Below are 20,645 nucleotides of genomic sequence, written 5' to 3' on the forward strand. Positions count from 1 at the left end.
TTTAAGTGAAGACAGATAGTGTGGGGAAATATGAAATTCACCTATAGTGATGGTGGCACAATGTATATGCCCTCTTTTACCAATTGCTCTTTGAGGTTTGAGCAGCAGCAAGAATTTGGTGCATTGCTCTTCTTACTCCCTACTATATTATATTCTGCCAGTGAATTGCACTGGATGAGGAAAAGCAAAACCCACTGTGATGACAGCAGCATTTAACAGTTGTCCTCCCTGAGTAGTATTTGTAATATACACCTTTGCACACATCCATATATATGTGTTTACCTTTCCTAATTAGGAAAAAGGAACTTCTTTCAAGAGATGATTTGGAGTTACCTTGGAGACCACTTTATGACATGGTGGAAAGAATATTGTATTCCAAGACAGAGCACCTAGGATTAAATTGGTTTCCTAAGTAAGTATTTCCATTTAAAGAACTTCTTTGGGAGCATTGGGGGGCTTTTAGGGATTTGATCTTAGTTGAGAAATACTGGGTTGAGATAAGCTAGCAAATGTACATTTTAATATACTCAATTCCATGTAACTTAACTCCTAAATTAATTTTTGCCCTCTTTAAACTATATCTGAAGCTGTACTTAAGAATTTTCTGCCAAAATATTTCTAACAGCTAACATCACCATAATGGCCAAAGAAAGCAAGAGATTTTGTTTGAAAATCTATTATCTTGTCATTGAAAGTAATACATATTTGGCGTTCTTCACAAAACATCCACATGTGTTTTAATTCTTCAAGTACAATGAATGCCTTAAGAAGAGGAGCTTTGCGTATTCCAGGGGGCGCATACCCACCCAGTAGAAGAAGCATCAATTTTAGTGTTTGACTTTTCTGAGAGCACAAACTATTCAATGTACTGTCCCTAGTTTGTTATTTTCTACTAGTGCTTAGACATACTAAGCTTATAAATCTCTGGCTGATTATGGCTGCTTGAATATGCATCATGACTCTTCCAGATCTCTAATTTTGGTATGTTTTATATTTTATTCTGAATTAACTGCTCTTTTAGTTATTTTCCTTTTTCGCTTTTTAAAATTCTTTAATGATCAGTCTTCTTTAATGATTGATTTCTGTGGTTTCACTCTCAATCTGACATATGTTGACATTATCTCATTACTTCTCGTAGCCTCCCCAGTTCAGTTCATTTAATCTATGATTAATCCTCAGGCTTCACTTAAGTGACCAGTCTTTTTTGTAGAATTTTTTTTAAATCATGGCAGATGGCAGATTTTAAGAGCTTTTGGATAATAGGTAAGTAAGTAGTAAAATGATGTAAATGGAAAGAGTAAAAAAGAAAATGACCATAGTTGATCCTGAACTTAGGCCCTAATTGGATTTTGGAGAGTGATCACAAATAGAGTGGTTAGAAGTCATTTATTTCCTGAAGATTTCATGTATTAAAACAAGGAAACCCATTTTTCAGTCATAAAACTAGAAAATTTATCATGAAACTAAATGGTATAATGTTCATATGTTTGTATAAATAATATGAAAACCCAAAGTTTAACATAAAAGCCGTGTTGTAAAGGTTCCTTAGGAGTTTTGTTTGAAGGAGCATGCCATTGACTGGATTGGGTGTATTTAAAATACGAGCCCATTGAAGTTTGTACTAGAATCACCATTTCATAGATTTCATGGACCTTTAACCTGTGTTCAAAATCAGCTGTCTTTCTGAGAATTTCCTGACTGATTCTTTTGGGCAGCCTCTGAAAGTCTTTGGTAAATTAAGACAATTTCTTCTTCTTTAATATGTTATTTCCTTGCTTCTTCATAACTAAGTTTCACACTTTTTGCCCTGGCAGTTGTACCTTTGCAGAGGCAGCCACTTCCTTCCAGGTCCTGTGTGGCTTTCCTCTTCAAGTAATACCAGCTCTTTTCCTGGAAGTTTTGTTAGAGCTTATCACTAAGTGTCAGTCAGTGCTTATAGTTCCTCCCTGTGCTTATTACTGTGCCTTTTCCTGAAGCTTCACATCATCCTTGCCCCTGTGGAAACCTCTTAAAAGTTTTACCATGGCTCTTCTTGGTGTTTTAAAGAAACATTTTGTCTCTGCTGAAATTGTCGCTTTGTTTAAAGCAGTGATTCTCAACTCTAACAGGCTCAGCATCCCCTTTTCTATTTTGTAGTTAACCTATCTATGCTCATTGTCTACACTCAGTGACATAAATATAAATGTCTTCATCACAGAAGAGAAATAATAGGAAAGTCATTTATTATGAAAACAATGCAGGATTGGCAAAAGTAGGTTTACAGTTGTTTGTATGGAAAATAATACAATAATTAATAGTAATACAAAAATATGCTCTGTTTCATATACTCAAAACTGTAAGCCTACTTTTGCCCCACCTGTATGGTTGAAACATGCAGATTATTACAATAAAAGACACAGTAAGGTATTCAGATTTTGCATCTACTTATGATGAGTAAGTTTGGATTTAAAAGAAAAAAGGTTAGAACATACAGTATTCTGTATGAGAAGTACAAGAACTTGAAAGAATAGCATTATAAGTGGACATTAAAATAAAAGCTAGTGCCAGGATAAAGAATAACATAAGATTTAATTAAGTATGATGGTAGAGAAAGGGAAATAACTTTAATTTCAGGCTACTGAACTGAGAAAAAAGGAAGTTTCTATTCTCACGGATCTGCTGGCCTTATTTGTAACATAGTGTCATAATTTTTATGTAATGATGTTGGTGTAGTTATTTTGTATCAGAAGACATTGTTTTTAACCATTTCTACATGTGAGGAATTAGAAGCAAAGGATGAATTGGTAAAAGAAACATTAATATGTGAAGGCAGAAAGAATTTGTGCAGTAGACTTCTGGGGAGAATATCAGAGTAAGATTGAAAACTAACAAGAAATGCCAAAATGAATAAATAATGTCATTATATAATTTTCACAAAATAAATTGCCCTTTGTGCCATATGAAAAAGGTTTACAATAATTTACAGCATTTTAACAAAAAATTATCAATGAGATTCTACATCCTTGTGTTTTATGTGTCTGCTAATTGCCAAGGTAATGATACTTTATTCTAAGACTGTTAAAACAGCCAGTGTAATGATACTTTATTCTAAGACTGTTAAAACAATCTTAGTTACATATTTGTATGCAACAGCAATGGTATTGACAAATCAGGTGTTGCAATTGGAATTGCCATGGTGGTGTGATCCATCCTTCCTTCCTTCCTTCCTTCCTCCCTTCCTTCCTTCCTTCCTTCCTTCCTTCCTTCCTTCCTTCCTTCCTTCCTTCCTTCCTTCCTTCCTTCCTTCCTTCCTTCCTTCCTTCCTAATGAATAACCCCTTATAAAATTTTCAGCAAAACAAAGTAGTACAGCCTTGTTCAGTTTACATTGGTTGTATTCCCAGAAGAATCAGTGTTCATTAAAACTATGCAAAAAATACTGAATGTTTAAAGCAGTGAACGTTTAGGTAGGACATTTGAAGGTCTTGCACCAATTTTTTGTTGTGTCTGGCTATTCCATGAGTTGCAGGGTATCTACTATACTTGGGTTCTGCCCCAATAATCATGATAATTAAAAATGCCCCATGCATTTCCCAAATGCTCCCTTTATATGGTTAAAGGGCCTGGGTTTGCCACCTCTTATCTTCTATCCAGACAATCAAAAGTTTTCTGCTTCATTAATCAGTCCCTCTTTTCTTATCACTGGTCCAGCACTCTTTGCTTTCTCTTTTCCTGTTTTTAAATCTCTAAGACACTGGTTTTCTAGTATCCAGATCATTATGTGTTTTTTCCCTGTGTTGGGCTTATTAGGTAATGTTTCCTTAAGTAAAAATTCTTCCCTATATGTCTCTTGGCTAAAGTTGATGCTGTAGGCAGATGAATGAACCATATTGGTCCAGTGGCTTGGACTGCTCACACACAAGGCTGTGAACCTCCACTAAACAGCACGTTGTGAAATGGAGCTCTATTGCTGCATCCCCTTTTTAAAATGGTAATGTGTTCCAATTTGAAGGGGTCAGAAAGAATACTGGGTGGTTGATTGTTGTACGTGCCCTGACTGGGAATCAAACCCGCAGCCTTGGTATATCAGGACAATGCTCGAGTCTAACCAACTGAGATGCCCAGCTAGGGCCACACTTAGCCTTGATTTTAAAATCAGAGGAACCTGGTAGCCCTGGTTCTTTACGCAGAAAGGTTACATAGAGAACAGTGGACAAGTTATATGATAGTACTTTTGCTTTCTGTTCCTCTGTCTACTGAATTTCTAAGGGAGAATCATTTAAAACATTTTAAAAATGTATTTTTCTAAATAAGGTTATATTTAGCACACTAGTATAGCAAGTGTTTATAGTCAAGAAATAAAATTATGAGTTTACAAACACTTTATTACAGAAAATTCCTTAAAGGGCCCCTTAATACTCATACTTTTGAAATTGGTATTTTGAGTATTTTCATCTTAGATGTGTTCTGACACATTTTGAAGCAATTTTGTCAGCTGGCTGCATGTGTTCTAACTAATTTTAGAATACTATTTTTATAATCAAAAGTGAAAGGTGCTTCACTTATTAGCAGTTTGTCTTTCTTTAAAATTTTCTTATTAAGTTATTACATATGTGTCCTTATCCCCACGTCCTCCCCCCACCCCCCCATGCTCCCACCCCCCTGTTGTCTGTGTCCATTGGTTAGGCCTATATGCTTGCATATAAGTCCTTTGGTTGATCTCTCCCCAACAGTTTGTGTTTCAGGTCTTAAACTCATGTGCCTTAATGTGTTTATCATTGAAACCACTGCTTTAGAGGACAATGTATGGCAACACGCTTTTAAACGAGTTTTATTGTTTGGAGCAAGGATTATTAAATTTCTCCTTTCCCTTCTTCTTTTCCCTTATCTTCCTCTCCCTCTCTCCCTTCCTCCTCCTGTCTTTCTGTCTTTTGCTTCAGGGGCAAAGACTCTTCACCCTCATTTGTTTGTACTTTCTACTGGAGAAACAATGTAGATGTTTTTTATACAGTAGAAAGATCAACATTGGAAAAGAGCTAGGTAGTTATGAACTTATATGTGCAACATAAGAATTGCTTCTTGTTTACTTCATAAAAGAGGCATTTGAATCTTAATTGGCATGGTTTTATTTCACAAAGCGAAGTTCCATATGCTTAATTGGAGTAGCATATTGCTACAAATGTAGGCAGCACACTAAGGAAGGGTATTGTTACTAACAAAATGTGAGGGGGATTATGCATAGATTAGTTTTTACAAAATGAGCATGGGCAATTCATATTTGAATTATGTATGTACATTTGTTTATTTAGTCTTATCACTACCAGTTTTCAGACTTGTTTGGTGTTAAAGGTTTACATGTTTGAATCATGAGTAGTTTGGGCCTGTATAACTCATTTTACTTCTTAAAAATATATTTTTAAGTATATCTATTTTTCTTTTAGGTATATTCTTCTAAGGGGATTAAATCATTTTTCATATTAATTTGCCTCTGGAGATATTATATGTCTACCTTTTCTGGTACTTGTTCTTCATGGCATTTGAATTGGTGCTCTTATTTTTAAGATACAGTTAAATCTTTTGATCCCCTTTCAACACATGGCAATAACATGTTCTTAACCTCTGTTGGGAGTTTGATACATGTGGCCATACGTCTAAACTTAAGTTACTGGTAGTAACCACAGATTGATCTCTAGCTACAGAATTTAACATGATACAAGTAATTTCTCTGAGGATCTGTTGAAATTTAAAATAGTTTACAGTTTTGTTAATAAACAATGATTATTAATATGGTATTTACAATGATTTCTTTAAAATATATTTTTATTGATTTCAGATACAATGATTTTTAACACAGTATTTGAGGATCATTTTATGTGCTTTTAAACAAGTTCTACTTTAACTTTTATTGGAAATTAGGGACTAGGTGGTTGGTTTTTATTAATGACTATAATCATGTTTCTTCTAAAAGTTGTCTCTGTGGCCCTGGCTGGGTAGCTCAGTTAGAGCAGCGTCCCAATATGCCAAGGTTGTGGATTCAGTCTCCTGTCAGGACACACACAAGAGTCAACCAATGAATGCATAAATATGTGGAACAAATCAATGTGTCTCTCTCTCCATTCCCCTTCTCTATCTGTCTCTAAAATCAATTTTTTAAAAACAATGAAAAGTTGTCTATGCTGCAATGATCTCTTCTGGGAAACTTGTTATTTTTTTAAGCAATTTTAAAAACTATTTCGTTCACATTGATTAGACTTGCTGTCACAGCAGTATTGCATGCTCTTTTTACACAAGTGGTCAGGATTAGGACAACTTTTCTTTTTTTAAAGCTAGGTGTTTGTATTTTTTTAAGATTTTTTTTAAAAATTGATTTTTTAAGAGAGAGAGAAACATCGATGTGAGAATGAGGCATTGATCAGCTGCTTCCTGTACGCTCCCTGGGATGAAGCCCACAGCCCAGGCATTTGTCCTGACCTGGAACAGAACCAGCAACTTTTCGGTGCTCTGGTGTCATACCGGCCAGGGCCAGACAATTTCTTAGCACTTGGCATAGAGGCATACTTTTAAAAAAAGTGATTATAATAGAAAATCAATGTTAATGCTACATCATTGATGATGATGTTACACTTTATTTATATACATTTGCTATGGTAAAATTATCTTGACACCAATTTCTGTGAATTGGCTGTGAAAAATGACTACTTGTTGATTTACTAAGCACTATTAGATTTTTTTTATTTAAAAAATATTTTTAAAATTAATTTGGGAGAGGAAGGGAGAGGGAGAGAGAGATAGAAACATCAATGATGAGAGAGAATCATCAATCTGCTACCTCCTGCATACCCCCTACTGTGGATCAAGCCCGCATTTGCCCTGACCAGGAATTGAACTGTGATCTCCTGGTTCATAGGTCAATGCTCAACCAATTATCCATACCCGTCGGGCTATTAGATCTTAAAAGATTAGATATGAGATGGAAAGTGTTTGACTGATTGATGGTGGATTTGTTTCGATTTAGAGAAAGCAGGTAAAATTGAGTTACTGTAAAGGAAGTATTAAGTACATTCTTAAGAAAAAAATACTGTATAAGCAATTACCATTAAATTATAAGTAACTTAAGAGGTAAATAGAATATACCAAGATTATAGTTTCCCTTGTTTTTAGTTGAAAACCAAATGTGACTATTCTTAAGTTAAATTTTAGTTCAAGAATTGTCAAGTGACACTGAAAATACTTCTGGCTATGGGCATTCCATCCCACCCTCATCTTTAACATATCATTTGCTATACATTTCTTTGGATATTCAAAGTGAATATTGTCCTAATAGTTAGGTAAGGGAGGAGGTAGGAAGAGAAATATTTAGGTTTGTAGAAGTCCACTCTCTTAGTAATTAGATTAACTGGAGACCAAATCTTTTGGTTTTCCTTGGGCCTCCCTGCTATATATATATATATATATATATATATATATATATATATATATATATATATATTATAGCCTAAGCGACCATTTGACCGGCCGACCAATAGCTATGATGCGCACTGACCACCAGGGGGCAGACACTCAATGCTGGAGCTGCCAAGCTGCGGTTCTTGGGTGACACACCCAGAACCAGAGAGGAGAGAGCCTGATTCTGGGGTGCATCACCCAAGAACCGCCCTCTCGCAATCCAGGATCCCTCAATGTTTTTTTTGTTTGTTTTTTTAATTTATTTTATTAATTTTTTTACAGAGAGGGATAGAGAGTTAGAAACATCAATGAGAGAGAAACATCGATCAGCTGCCTCCTGCACACCCCCTACTGGGGATGTGCCTGCAACCAAGGTACACGCCCTTGACTGGAATTGAACCTGGGACCCTTCAGTTCGCAGGCCAATGCTCTATCCACTGAGCCAAACCGGTTAGGGCTCAATGTTTTTCTCTCACAATGTTGGAGAGCCAGTTTCGGCCTGATCCCCGCAGGCCAGGCTGAGGGACCCCATCAGTGCACAAATCCGTGCACCGGGCCTCTACTATCTCATATTTGCTTTATTGATGTCATCATAGGGATCGTAAAGAATGTCATCATAAGGTAATTGCAGCCCAGAGAGGAAAATTGACACAGTCATTTGTTGAATCTGGGACAAGAGCTCAAGAACTGGGACAACAATTTACTCTCTGCCCTAATAAGTAGGGTGACTGCTCGGGAAGGAATTTCCTGTTTTGATATGATTTCCTAAATCATAAATTAATAGCTACCCAGAGGCAGGAGAATAGATATAAAAACAAAATGAGCACAAAAATTATTATTTTTTAAGTATGTTTTTATTGATTTCAGAGAGGAAGGGAGTGGGGGAGAGAGAGAGAACATTAGTGATGAGAGAGAATCATTGATTGGCTGCCTCCTGCCCGGGAATCAAACCAGTGACCTCTTGGCTCCTGGGTCGATGCTTAACTACTCAGCCACACCAGCTGGGCCAAAAATTAATTCTTAAGGAAATTGAAAATATGATTTATTTTGGCTGTGTATGAAATAATTATTGTTATCATTTATTGTGATTAATTCTGAGCCAAGTAGCTGCTTTCTTTACGTTACCTCATTTAATTTTTATAACAGCCTTATGAGAGGTAGGTATTATTGCTCTTATAGAAAAAACTGAGGCTGTAATATTACATTAGTAAGTAGCAGAACTGGTATTCAAATTCAGATATGTCTGACTCTAAGCCAAGCTGTGAACCACACTACATGCTATAGGGCTTTCTTTTCAACTTATCATGCCTTTATACAAGGAAATAGGGTACGAGAAGCCCATTCAAAACTTAGTCCATCTGTATGTAGATCCCTTTTGATTTAAAAAGAGAGTGTTTTGATTTGTTATCACTTTAGTATTATAAATTTCCAGCAATTGGAAAAGTTTGTAGTGATAATTCACTCCCTCTAAAAATTATTAAAACATAGCCTAGTAGCATCTAGACTTAACCTTTTATTTTATTTTTAAACAGAAACATTGTTTCCTTCATCTTGAGAGATTACAAGAATCACAAAAGGTCACTATACAGATATCACAGGTTAGAGAGACTGTACCCTTTTCTGGATAAAGAGCATAAGTCCAATGGCACAGCCTTATATATAAGGAGGGGTTAAAATTTACTTTATTTAGATGAACTAAATCACATTCCCACATACCCTATTCCTCTTAGTGAATTGAGAGCTACCAAGTATGATAATTAACCTCCTATTCTGAAGAGTGAAGGGAACTGGACAAAACATAGCTAGCTATGCAGCTTTTTATGACTTGCTTTCGAAAGTTATTTCTCCCATTACATGAAAGTTTATTGGTAGAATATAAAAGTTACCAGTAAAAATAGCAGGTCTTCTGTGTTATACTCTCAAATGAGTTGCCACAGAAACAATAAAATAAATGAAAAGTTAACATGAACACAAACTTCAGAAACTGTGGAAATTATAGATCTTCTGCTTATATCCTTGGGCAGAAAGTTTACCATTTTAGAATTTTCTTTTTTAAATGTGTTTAGGTTGATCTGATATTTATTTTGGAACGAGATGGTTCTTTAAACCTTGCCTATTAATTTGTTTCTAAATGTGATTCTTCAGTCCAAAGTCAAAGATCTGTGCTCTTTATTTCCCTGATAGAAAATGTTTATTGAGCATTGTAAGTAAGTAAATAAATCAAGTATAAATATAGATGAACACATAGCCTTGTTATAAGTCCTTTGGCAATGCCCAGAAGAAAAATCATAGCTGTGGTCTTTAGGGGAGATTTATTTACTTATTTTTATTTTCAGATTATGAGTTGTAGTCTGGTTTCCTCTTTAGTTAATTGTTTTCTGAGTAGTTTGTAAACTAAAGAGGATTTTTACTGCTTCAAGTAATAAAATTAGTTTTCTCTCTTGGTTATATGATACATTGGTTACTTGTTACTGAGTTTGGTTTATATTAGTCCTTGAAATTTCTTTGCAGATTAGTGCTTAAGCTTTCAGAGAAATTGGGTAGACTTCTGGATTTAAGAAGTTCAAGAAGCTTAATGGGAAAGTGTCAGGTTGGAAGTACTGCCTGAAAGTTACCCTTTTCCCAATAATTTTTTCCTTGCGATATGGGACTTGCTTTATTTTTATTTGTGCACATCATACTATAAGTGGTCACACATTTATTTTAAAATTCCACTTCAGAATTACCTATTGCCCCTTTGCTTTATTTATTTGCATTTGACCTTTTTTGACTGTGGTCCAGTTAATATTTTAAAAATTCCATTCTCTTCATGTGTGTTTAAACTATTATTAACACAGAAATGTTCATTATAAATTTAATATACAAATATTTGTTTTCCATATTCACTTGAACCACCTACAAGTTGGAAAATAAGTTGCTGCTTTTAATGGTACTCAACTAATAAAGTGCCCTGGAGTGTTATAGAACTCTCATCAGTTGGTTAGAGAAAAGTAGTTTTGGCAGTTGCTGATAGGAGCACACCAAATTTTGTCTGCCATTTTGATATAAAAGCACTTTAATAAAAATTTAAAATTATTCTCTGAAGTTTTAAGCCACTGAACATATTCCTTGATGTGTTGAGAAGTTTGTTCATTGCTGCCTACTTTGTAATGATTGAATATGATTTGTCCTTTTCCTACTTTTCTTCCCTTTAGTTCACAGCAGAGAATGAGCAAAGGAGGGCAAAGGGAAGAGTAGATTATGGAGTGTAGGTAGTTAATCCTTACACTTCTGTCTGTATAAAAGAGGAGGATTAGCAATTGCATGCACACAGATAATATCTAAGTTTATGAGCATATCTAGAGAGTCTTTTTTTATTAATTGAATTAGATGTGTTCTTAAAATACACTGAACTAATTTATCAAATGGCTTTTCCCCTCCTCCCCCCAGTTCTGTAGAAAATGTTCTCAAAACACTCGTGAAAAGCTGCCGACCGTAAGTAGCTCCTCAATTTATATAAAGCCTCATGTTGTTTCTATGGGCCTTTCCCTGTCTTTAATTTGCTTTGAAGAGGAAATTAAAGGTATAAATAGTTTCTGACCTTGCGATGTTAGTCACTGACCTTGTGATGATAGTCAACATGTTATTTCCAACTCTTGAACTGAAATTTTCAGATTTTGTTTATAAATTTAGAAAATTTTAAATGGTGTATCAGTCACCAATTATAAAATAAGAATGCCACAATTTATATATAATCACATTTGTTTTAAAGGTTATCCTAAGTTATTGTTACTTGGATAAAAAATCTTTTTCAAAATGGGCATTGTAGGGGAATTGCATTAAAATTGAGTGTAACAAGAAGGTGTGGTCCATACATTTTTTTCTAGTGTGTTCTCTTTCTGTAGAATATTTGCCTTTAGCTTCCATATTCTCCTATTTAAATATAAATATGTATAGAATTTAGTGTTAATTATATTTGTACAGTTCTTTGGACTTAAAAATATTTTCTGACTCTTGTTTATCACATTGTTCTGTGACTACTTATCCTACTATGGATACGGGGAACTCTTTTGAATGGAAATCCCTGTGTTTATCGTATGCTGTAATATGAGTTAAAGTTATTTCACAAATCAGATACTTATTACTTATCTACTATACTCAGTCTTGGGCAATTGTATTCAGGATATAAAATGTCTCCCTTTTAAGAGTCTTAAGTTGTAACTTGAGTCATAAGCCACCAATGAGCAATGTCATTTTGTACTAGGCAGTTACTCTCTTGGCCTATGTGTTTCCTCACTGGAAACTTAATCATCACTGAGGTATTTGCTGGTTTTTAGGTTGTTGGGTAATTCATAGAGCACCTAAGCTTTTATTTTGGATCACCAGGCTAATAAAAAGTTGACTCTGAAAAATTAGGAAGGAGAATTGTTGTATGAAATCTTTGAAGGCAGAATATTTTCTGCATTTTTCTTTTAATTCTAACCTGTTTAACAATGACCAAGCATATAAATGTGTAATAAGTTCAACAAAAATAGTATGAGAATGTAATTTTATTTTCACATCAAGGAATGAAGTGTGATTCTAATGAACACAAATGTATAAAATGTAATAGGATTTAATAATAGGATGTGTAAATCTAATTTGAAAGGGTTTTCTAACTTTTTGGCCATACCCAAATCAGAACTTCTCATATGCTTTTTGTTCTTCTAAACCCCTTACTAGGTATTTAAAAAATTATACCTGGGTCCTTTTCATCCCTTTACCTTCATTTTGTGTATGTGTATGCATACACACATACAACACACACACACACACACACACACACACACACACACACACACGCACACACACACTTCCGATTTTGATTTTGTAAATCTCTGTCCCAAGGATGCCCCTGCCCATTTAATAGAATTGTACAACGTTAGACCCTGTAGCACCAGATCATCTAGTCCAGTCCTCTCTTCTCTATAGGAGGACTTTGTGGTCAGTGTGGATAAATGGTTTGGCCACACATGCTGAGCAATTGATATTCTCTTTCTCACTTCAGTTCACTGTTACTCAGTTTTTATATAGACAAATTTTTTTTCTATTGCTATTACATAGCACACAGGAAGAAAATATACAGCCATGTTTAAATTTGTAGGTGATTTGACTTACTTTGTATTTTATCTGAGTTTTATCGACTTTGTAGCATTTTTCTAAGTCCCCTAGACAAGAAGAAAATTTACCTTATCCTAAGTGTGTCAGGGTATTTAGAGTTAAAATGTGTTTCTTATAAGCTAACATGCTCCTCCTTTTTTTGTCAATCATGTATTTATGTTAGAGAGTTTTTAGCCAGTGATCAGATACATGAAAACCTTCCTTTTTATTAGATATTTTCCAGCAGATTCGACAGCTGAGATGCTAGAAGAATGGCGGCCTTTAATGTGCCCTTTTGATGTAACAATGCAAAAGGCCATCACTTATTTTGAACTATTTCTTCCTACCTCCCTTCCTCCAGAATTGCATCATAAAGGTTTTAAGTAAGTATTATGAGAAATTCTAGAAAATAGCAGGAAATACAGAGACAAACAAGTAAAGCAATGATAAGTAAAGAAAAACTTACTAACTCAACCATTATGTTTATTATACTTGAAGTGTGGGAAAGCTAAATCATTTAAATATAAGATTGTAAATAGAGAATAATGCTTGTATGTCAAGCCAAATAGGATAAGGGCTTTAAGAGAGAAAGAGTATTACATTAAGAAAGGAGTGGAAATATCAAGAGGCAGTGATAGAAATGTTAAATTGCATAGAGTTTTGAGGGAGGAAAAAATGTTTTCCCAAACCTAAAACTAGGTTTTAACCCTTATCACATGTCGTTTCTTTTGGGTCTTTTTAATATAATCTTTTCTTTTTGTAGTCTTTGCACCATTTTTACAAACTTTTTAGAATGAAAAAAAAATTTAGACTGTACTTTTAAGAAGAAAGGGTATGAAAAAAAAGACTGGAAGGATAATAGTAATTACCACTGTGTTATGGGTTCATACTTAGTTTACCTCCCCCTCTCCAATTTTCTGTAGTGAAATGTCAAATCTTTTTATTTCTTTTAAGTCAGAAATTTTGTGTATAGCTGAAAATTTAATTTTAATTTAATAAAAATTCTAAAAACTTTTTGTATCTTGGGCATTTTTAAAGATTGTTTACCAGGAATAATATTCTAACATTTTCTTTCCCCTATATTCTCTTCTAGTTCTTTAATTTGAGATAATTTCCCCCACTGTAATTTAATTGCACTTAACACTTTGTGGCTAGTTTCTTTTGTGGCACATTTATTATAGTGCTAGGTAATGGTGTAATTACTAATTGGGTTCTTACAGACAAGAAAGTAAGGGAGAGTTACAAGAACAGGTAGTAATAAGAAAACATTTAATGAGAAAGGTGGGAAGAGGAAGGAGAAACTTATAAATAGTGCTAGATAGGGTGGACAGTAATTACTTGACAATGAAGTGGAAGTATTATGAGATTATTCTTTTTAGAATAAATACATTGGAAGGATAATATTCAAACAAAAATGGTCCTTTGTAACATTAAGTTTGTAATTTTCAGTATTATTTTTTTCTAGATTGTGTAGTTGTTAGTAAGAATAATAGATTAAAGACTATAAGATATCTGGCTTGAACCATTTTCTATACGTCACTTGCTATTCATAACAATATTTTTTTCCCTTCAGACTTTGGTTTGATGAATTAATTGGCCTTTGGGTTTCAGTGCAAAATCTCCCACAGTGGGAGGGGGTGAGTATCCCATGTTTTTCTCCTATACTTTTTAGTTTGGAAATAGTATGTGAAATAATTTGATAAGAAACTTCAATTCCCTAGAATTGGCTATTAGCAGTGTTGTAATCAGTTTTTTCGACTGCCTACTGGGAATAGAGCCCGCAACCCAGGCGTGTGCCCTGACAGGGAATCGAACTGTGACCCCCTGGTTCATAGGTCCATGCTCAACCACTGAGCCACACCAGTCGGGCTGCTATTCACTTTAAATGGGTGACAGGAATCCAAACTTAAATTTGGAGATTTTAAAAAACCGAGTTATAGAACATATGTTAAATCAATTTATGCTAATATTGATTGCTGAAAAGAACAAGTGAATGAGGGGATTCACTGTGCCACTTGAAAACAACAACAAATGTATTTACTTAATTTTCTTTTTTTTGTTTACTTTCAGCAACTAGTAAATCTCTTTGCACGATTGGCTACAGATAATATAGGGTACATAGATTGGGATCCATATGTACCAAAGGTAATTAAGAACATTTGAACATATAACATATAATAGCATTGATAGCACTTTTATGTCATTAAGAAGAAGTATATTTTGTATGTTGATTCTTAACTTCACAATATATTTTAGGACATTAATAAAAACACAATTTACAGGGTAGATCCTTTATTTTCAAAAAGTAATTGGATCATATCAAGATATCAAAAATATGTGATTTTGTGTTACCTATGTAGGAAATGAACTATAAGTTTTTAAATGAATAAAATAGAAAATACTAAGTATATTATTCAGGGTGTCATACATTCATACTTTGCAACAAATTTCATGTATTCGATTGCTACTCTAGTGTTCTCCACTTTTTAGATAATATTATATGTTTCCCTAGATTAAAAAGTAGAGGTTCTCTAGGTGCATTGTTCTTAACATTGCATCCTCTGTATTGTTTCACCTGCAGCAGAATCACTTGTGGCACTTCAGGAGGGCTGGAATGGGACATCCAGGTGATTCTGAAGCACATAGTGAGAGTAGTGCAGAGCTGGAGACCAGCAGAAGGCAAATGCTCTGTATGTCTTTGCTTGTGCTGTCTTCCTCTGTTGCTGGCCAGTAGAAACTAAGGAGAAGTAATTTTTCCCTACCTTTGGGCCCCCTATCTGTTAATAATGACAGATATAAAACATAGATTTCATTATGTTAGAATGTAAATGCTAAATGCAAGTTCTTAAGTGGGAGGTGATATCAAGTCAGTGTTAAGAATTAAAGAATTCGGAATCCTCCAGAAGAGATTTCCATTTTATGCATCCTTGGCATGGAATTAGAGCATAGGAAAATTTTTGTGTATTTAGAGACACAGAAAGGAGTCAAAACATATCATGTTTAACTTCAGGTATCTACGGTTTGTCTTTTTATGTTTTACTACCTCTCCTTTGTCTGTGTTTTGGGTACATGGATATAGCTGTATTATATCCACATGCCTGTGACCTCAGAGTGTCATTTTTAAAAGTGTAGATATTTTCTATAATTTTTAAAGAATAAAGCAGAATACTAAGCAGTATGTAATTTGCTTCAAAACTGATCAACTGTGACTTCATCCAATATCACTAATATATAACATTTAAGCTATTTAAGGGAAGTTATTTAATAACTGTACATATTTATTTTTAATTCTCTTTTTCTTAAAGATATTTACAAGAATTTTGAGAAGCTTGAACCTCCCAGTGGGAAGTAGTCAAGTGTTAGTCCCAAGATTTTTAACAAACGCTTATGATATAGGACATGCTGTAATATGGATCACCGCTATGATGGTTTGTAATACATTATATTTGTTTTATATAGTTCATCCAAATTTTGTGTTAGCCATACAAAAATACAATCACATAAGTCTATATAGTGGCTTAGTTGTTCGCTGGATTCTTGGATATTTTCAGACCCAGAATGTATTCATAATGTACCATTTATTAATGTCTGTAACCAGTGGGCCCTAAAAATAGAATCTGAATTTAGAGCAGCGGTTCTCAACCTGTGGGTCGCGACCCTTTGGGGGTCGAACGACCCTTCCACAGGGGTTGCCTAAGACCATCGGAAAACACATATAATTACATATTGTTTTGTCATTAATCACTGTGCTTTAGTTATGTTTAATTTATAACAATGAAAATACATCCTGCATATCAGATATTTATATTACGATTCATAACAGTAGCAACATTACAGGTATGAAGTAGCAACAAAAATAATTTTATGGTTGGGGGTCACCACAACGTGAGGAATTGTATTAAAGGGTCGTGGCAATAGGAAGGTTGAGAACCACTGGTTTAGAGTTTTGAGAAATTCAGAATGTCTAACAGTTTTACAGGCCAGGAACCAGACTCATAGATAAAAAGACTTTCCCAAAGTCAAATTGAGGTCAGAGGCATGTGGATATAATTGTTAGAATTTTTAAAATTTGTTGGTATTTTGCTGTGGAATTATGGTTTCTTAGTGGTTTCCCATCCTAGAATGGGGAACAGGAACGTGGATTTCATTTCAGTAGAGAGACAGGCTCCTAATGTAACTGACATTCTACCTTAGGTCGGTGGTTTTTCTTGAAAGAAGATCACCTTGAGGCAGATAGGAGGCTTCAGGCCTTTATCCCCAAGGCTGTTCGACTCGATAAGATAAATACTAGCTTTTTACCTTTTTTCCTCAATTTCCTCTAACTTATGTTGTTGTTTGGTTTGTTTGTTTTAACAATAGATTAAGAAATATTTTGAGTCAAAATGTGGTCACATATAACAGGTTTAATCATTTGAACATTTACATTTAGAAGTAATGATAAAATATTTTAATGCATTTATGTAAATCTTACATCTTCATTTCCTGCAACGAGAAAGTCACTTCTTGAATCATTTAAGAAATGTTTTTTATGCTTGATTTTACCACTCTTGATTATTCTACGATGATAATCTTCATTATATAAGTTATTTGATTGCACCTGAATAAAATATACTGTTATCCTAAATTGGAAAAAAAAAATCTTTCCAATTTTTAAATTTGGTTTCAGTAAGTTGCACTTATTTTTAGTAGAATGTTTTAAATCAATATGTATGAAGTTCGTTGGGGATTGTTTTTCACTCCTATTCAGTGGTAGAAGTGATTTTTGTCAGCAGGATGAATATAAACCACAGAGTATAATGGGATCACTGATCTTTTTACTCTTATATCGGAACAGGGTGGACCAAGTAAACTAGTGCAAAAGCACTTGACTGGTTTGTTTAACAGCATCACATCTTTTTACCATCCTTCAAATAATGGGCGCTGGCTGGTGAGTATATTCATTTTTCACTCTAGGTTTTGGAATTTTTTGAGATATGGCCACATGTAACTATTACATGTTAGGTAACCTGTACTGTGTTTTTTTGTCCTTCATATCATCTTTGGCTATATGTAAATGATTACATTCAAATTAAGTTACTAAATAAACTAAGATAATACTGGTATGAAAACTAGTGACAAAATGCTACATTCTGGCAACAAAATAGTAACAAAAATGCCACCAAAGCATAGAATGATCTTTCCAGTTTTATTGGTCACTTTGTGTGTGGGGTTTTTGTTTGTTTTTTTAAGTTTTCTGGTTAAAATGGCTTTTCATGTAATGGAAGGTTAATGTTATCCTGGAAGTTAAAGCGGAAGTTTGAAATATATTTGTATTGATCATCATCAGTATATAATTGGTGAGAGTATTCTATTCTGTCTAGATATACTATGCAGGTCTTTGTAATAAAATTATTAGAGCTGTTATTTTAAAAATCTTTAATTGTGAGGGTACAGAGGAACCATGAATGTCTATCTGTGAGATATAACCTACCTTGGACTTTTTGCTTCTGTGTCCCCAGAACAAGTTAATGAAACTACTTCAGCGGTTGCCAAACAGTGTTGTTCGAAGATTGCATCGTGAAAGATACAAGAAGCCTTCTTGGTTAACTCCTGTGCCTGATAGCCATAAGCTTACTGATCAAGATGTTACAGACTTTGTACAATGCATTATTCAACCTGTCCTCTTGGCTATGTTTAGCAAAACTGGTAGTTTAGAAGCAGCCCAGGCTCTGCAGAACCTTGCACTCATGAGACCTGAGTTAGTAATACCCCCTGTACTTGAAAGGTGGGTGTAGCTTTACATGCTTGCTGAAGCCTCAGCAGTGGCTACAGTTATTCTGATTATCTCTTCCCTCTCCTCTTCTGTTTGGTTTTCTTTTCTGTGGGGTCTGTATTGCTATCGTGTGCCTATATCTGTTCCTGGAGGAGAAGCAAGACATTTTAACCTAATGATTTATGACTTCATAAAGGTTTATTTGAGAGAAAAGGCAATTGACATGACACGGGTAAAATAAGTATTTTATATTATTTGCACATTTTAGTTACTCAAGTGCTCATAAATTGAGCTCTGGCTATTTTTTTTTTTTTATCAGAATGCAATTGTCACAATGTATTGAGAATATGGCAGTAAAAGTGGTTTTGGATTTCTGTTATTTCTTAGAACCAGTGACACAAAAAAATTTGATTGTCTTTATTGTTTTCATATATTATATAATCTTAGGTGAGCTTATTGCATTCATTTCGTTTCTTGTGTTGAACTAGTAACAAAATAATTTTCCATTTGCTGAGTCACTGTCACAATATAGGCTTGATGTGCTTCCCAAGACAGAGCTACTCTGAGTTGTTTTGAGAGTAGGTTACTTCAACTTTCTGTTATTCCTCTGCTGCCTGAACTTGAGCTTTATGATTTCTCTCTAAATACCTTTGTCAAACGTGGAAGATCAGTTTTTAGAGCCCAGCAGGATCTAACAGATTGAGTTCCATAAAACTCAGATTTGTCCTAGGACCTTAGTGGGAAGAGCAGAGTAGTTTGTAGCTTATTATTCCTGAATTCTAATAAACATTGACTATTAGATTAGATACAATCCTATTGGAATGTGGAAGTGGATTAAGATGGTTGAAATAATGCAGAATTACCAGTTTATGTTCCTTTTCACTGGAATTTGCATGGAGAAAGGTGGAAAGATGGCAGGAGATTGGGGAAACATATACCTTTCCTTTATTTATGTGATTCGGTTAACCTTTGAGAGCATATATTCACTCAAAATATTTTGCTAGCTACAAACCTTTAAGCTAAAATGCAGTTTATGAATTTATTATACTTAATGTATCATGTATGGTTATCTGTGACGGAAATTTTTTTAAATTCTGTTTTCAAACTGTAGAACATATCCTGCACTAGAGACTTTAACAGAACCTCACCAGCTCACAGCTACTTTAAGCTGTGTAATTGGAGTAGCCCGCAGTTTGGTATCAGGGGGCAAATGGTTTCCTGAAGGTCCAACACATATGCTACCTCTGTTGATGAGAGCGTTGCCTGGGGTGGATCCAAATGACTTTAGTAAATGCATGGTGAGCATATTTATGATTCTGTTTGTATCAAAGTTATAACTATAAGTGGACATCCTGTTAATTTTTTTCAAATACTCTTCGGACATAGTTCAATGTAAAATTTTTAATGCTAACAGAATTATATCTGTAGATGCCCAAGTTTAGGTCTGTGGAGGGTTAGTTGATATGTATAATGTATTCCTTCATAAGAAACTTGCTGTAACCTTTAGTCATTTCATGATCATTTAAAGTTTTAAAGCTTACTATATATTTACTACTTTCCTTAAGCAGAGACATTTAAAAGCATACGGTCACTTGCACTTACCTTCATCTGCACTGTGACAAAGGGGCAGGGTACACATTACAGGGGTGAGCGGCCAGATCCTGGCTGTCCGTGCCTGTCCTGACATTGCTCCTCTCCCCGGCCTCTGGCTTCTGCACCAGCGTTTACTGCTTCCTCTTAGTTATGGTTCATTTTAGGAGGGAGGCAAGGTAACTTCTCAGTCACAGAAGGTTAGAGCGCTTTATGCTTAAACCTAAATAAATAGCTATGTGAAAATAAAGGTATAATTTCATTACTAAAGTAACAGCTAGTTCATTTTGAGGAACCTTTAAAAGTTCAATTCTAAGTAAAAAAATTTCCAGAAAGATTGTGGGACTCCCTGAAGATAATTATTTGGGTAGATTACAATATGCTTGTGTTTTGAACTAGAATTATGTAATTAATGTTAAATTTGTTGCATTTTCCCAGATTACATTCCAGTTTATAGCAACATTTTCCACTCTGGTGCCTTTAGTAGACTGTTCATCTGTACTCCAAGAGCGAGATGACTTCACCGAGGTAAGGATGCTTTCTGGTTGCAAAGGAATTAAGTTCTAATTCTTACTGTATATGCATAGCAATATTTGCTAGTTTAAAAGCAACTTTGGGCCTGGCTGGTGTGGCCCAGTGGTTGAACATGGACCTATGAGCCAGGAGGTCATAGGTCTGTTTCCCTTCCTCTCTCTGAAATCAATAAAAATATGTTTTATAAAAAAACTTTGGATAGGTGCTAACTAGTTAAAGTTACAGTC

The 20,645-nt window shown here is 34.6% G+C and overlaps 1 protein-coding gene across 4 annotated transcripts in view; it reads left to right on the forward strand.

Annotated features, from left to right (window-relative positions):
• PSME4 (proteasome activator subunit 4) overlaps positions 1–20,645 on the forward strand; it is a 90,646-nt gene that overhangs the window by 19,423 nt on the left and 50,578 nt on the right. For all 4 annotated transcript variants that reach the window (XR_009447973.1, XM_059659824.1, XM_059659823.1 and 1 more), the window contains exons 3-12: positions 296–412; positions 10,854–10,898; positions 12,776–12,925; positions 14,116–14,179; positions 14,613–14,687; positions 15,848–15,970; positions 17,377–17,469; positions 18,041–18,306; positions 19,406–19,592; positions 20,323–20,412. Coding sequence is in view for 3 of the 4 variants with exons in the window: in XM_059659824.1 (XP_059515807.1) it covers positions 296–412; positions 10,854–10,898; positions 12,776–12,925; positions 14,116–14,179; positions 14,613–14,687; positions 15,848–15,970; positions 17,377–17,469; positions 18,041–18,306; positions 19,406–19,592; positions 20,323–20,412 (1,210 nt within the window). In the remaining variant the exon portion in view is untranslated. The remainder of the gene's footprint in view (positions 1–295; positions 413–10,853; positions 10,899–12,775; positions 12,926–14,115; positions 14,180–14,612; positions 14,688–15,847; positions 15,971–17,376; positions 17,470–18,040; positions 18,307–19,405; positions 19,593–20,322; positions 20,413–20,645) is intronic.

Source organism: Myotis daubentonii, chromosome 12 (genome assembly GCF_963259705.1).
Source record: "Myotis daubentonii chromosome 12, mMyoDau2.1, whole genome shotgun sequence".
Lineage (NCBI taxonomy): Eukaryota > Metazoa > Chordata > Mammalia > Chiroptera > Vespertilionidae > Myotis > Myotis daubentonii.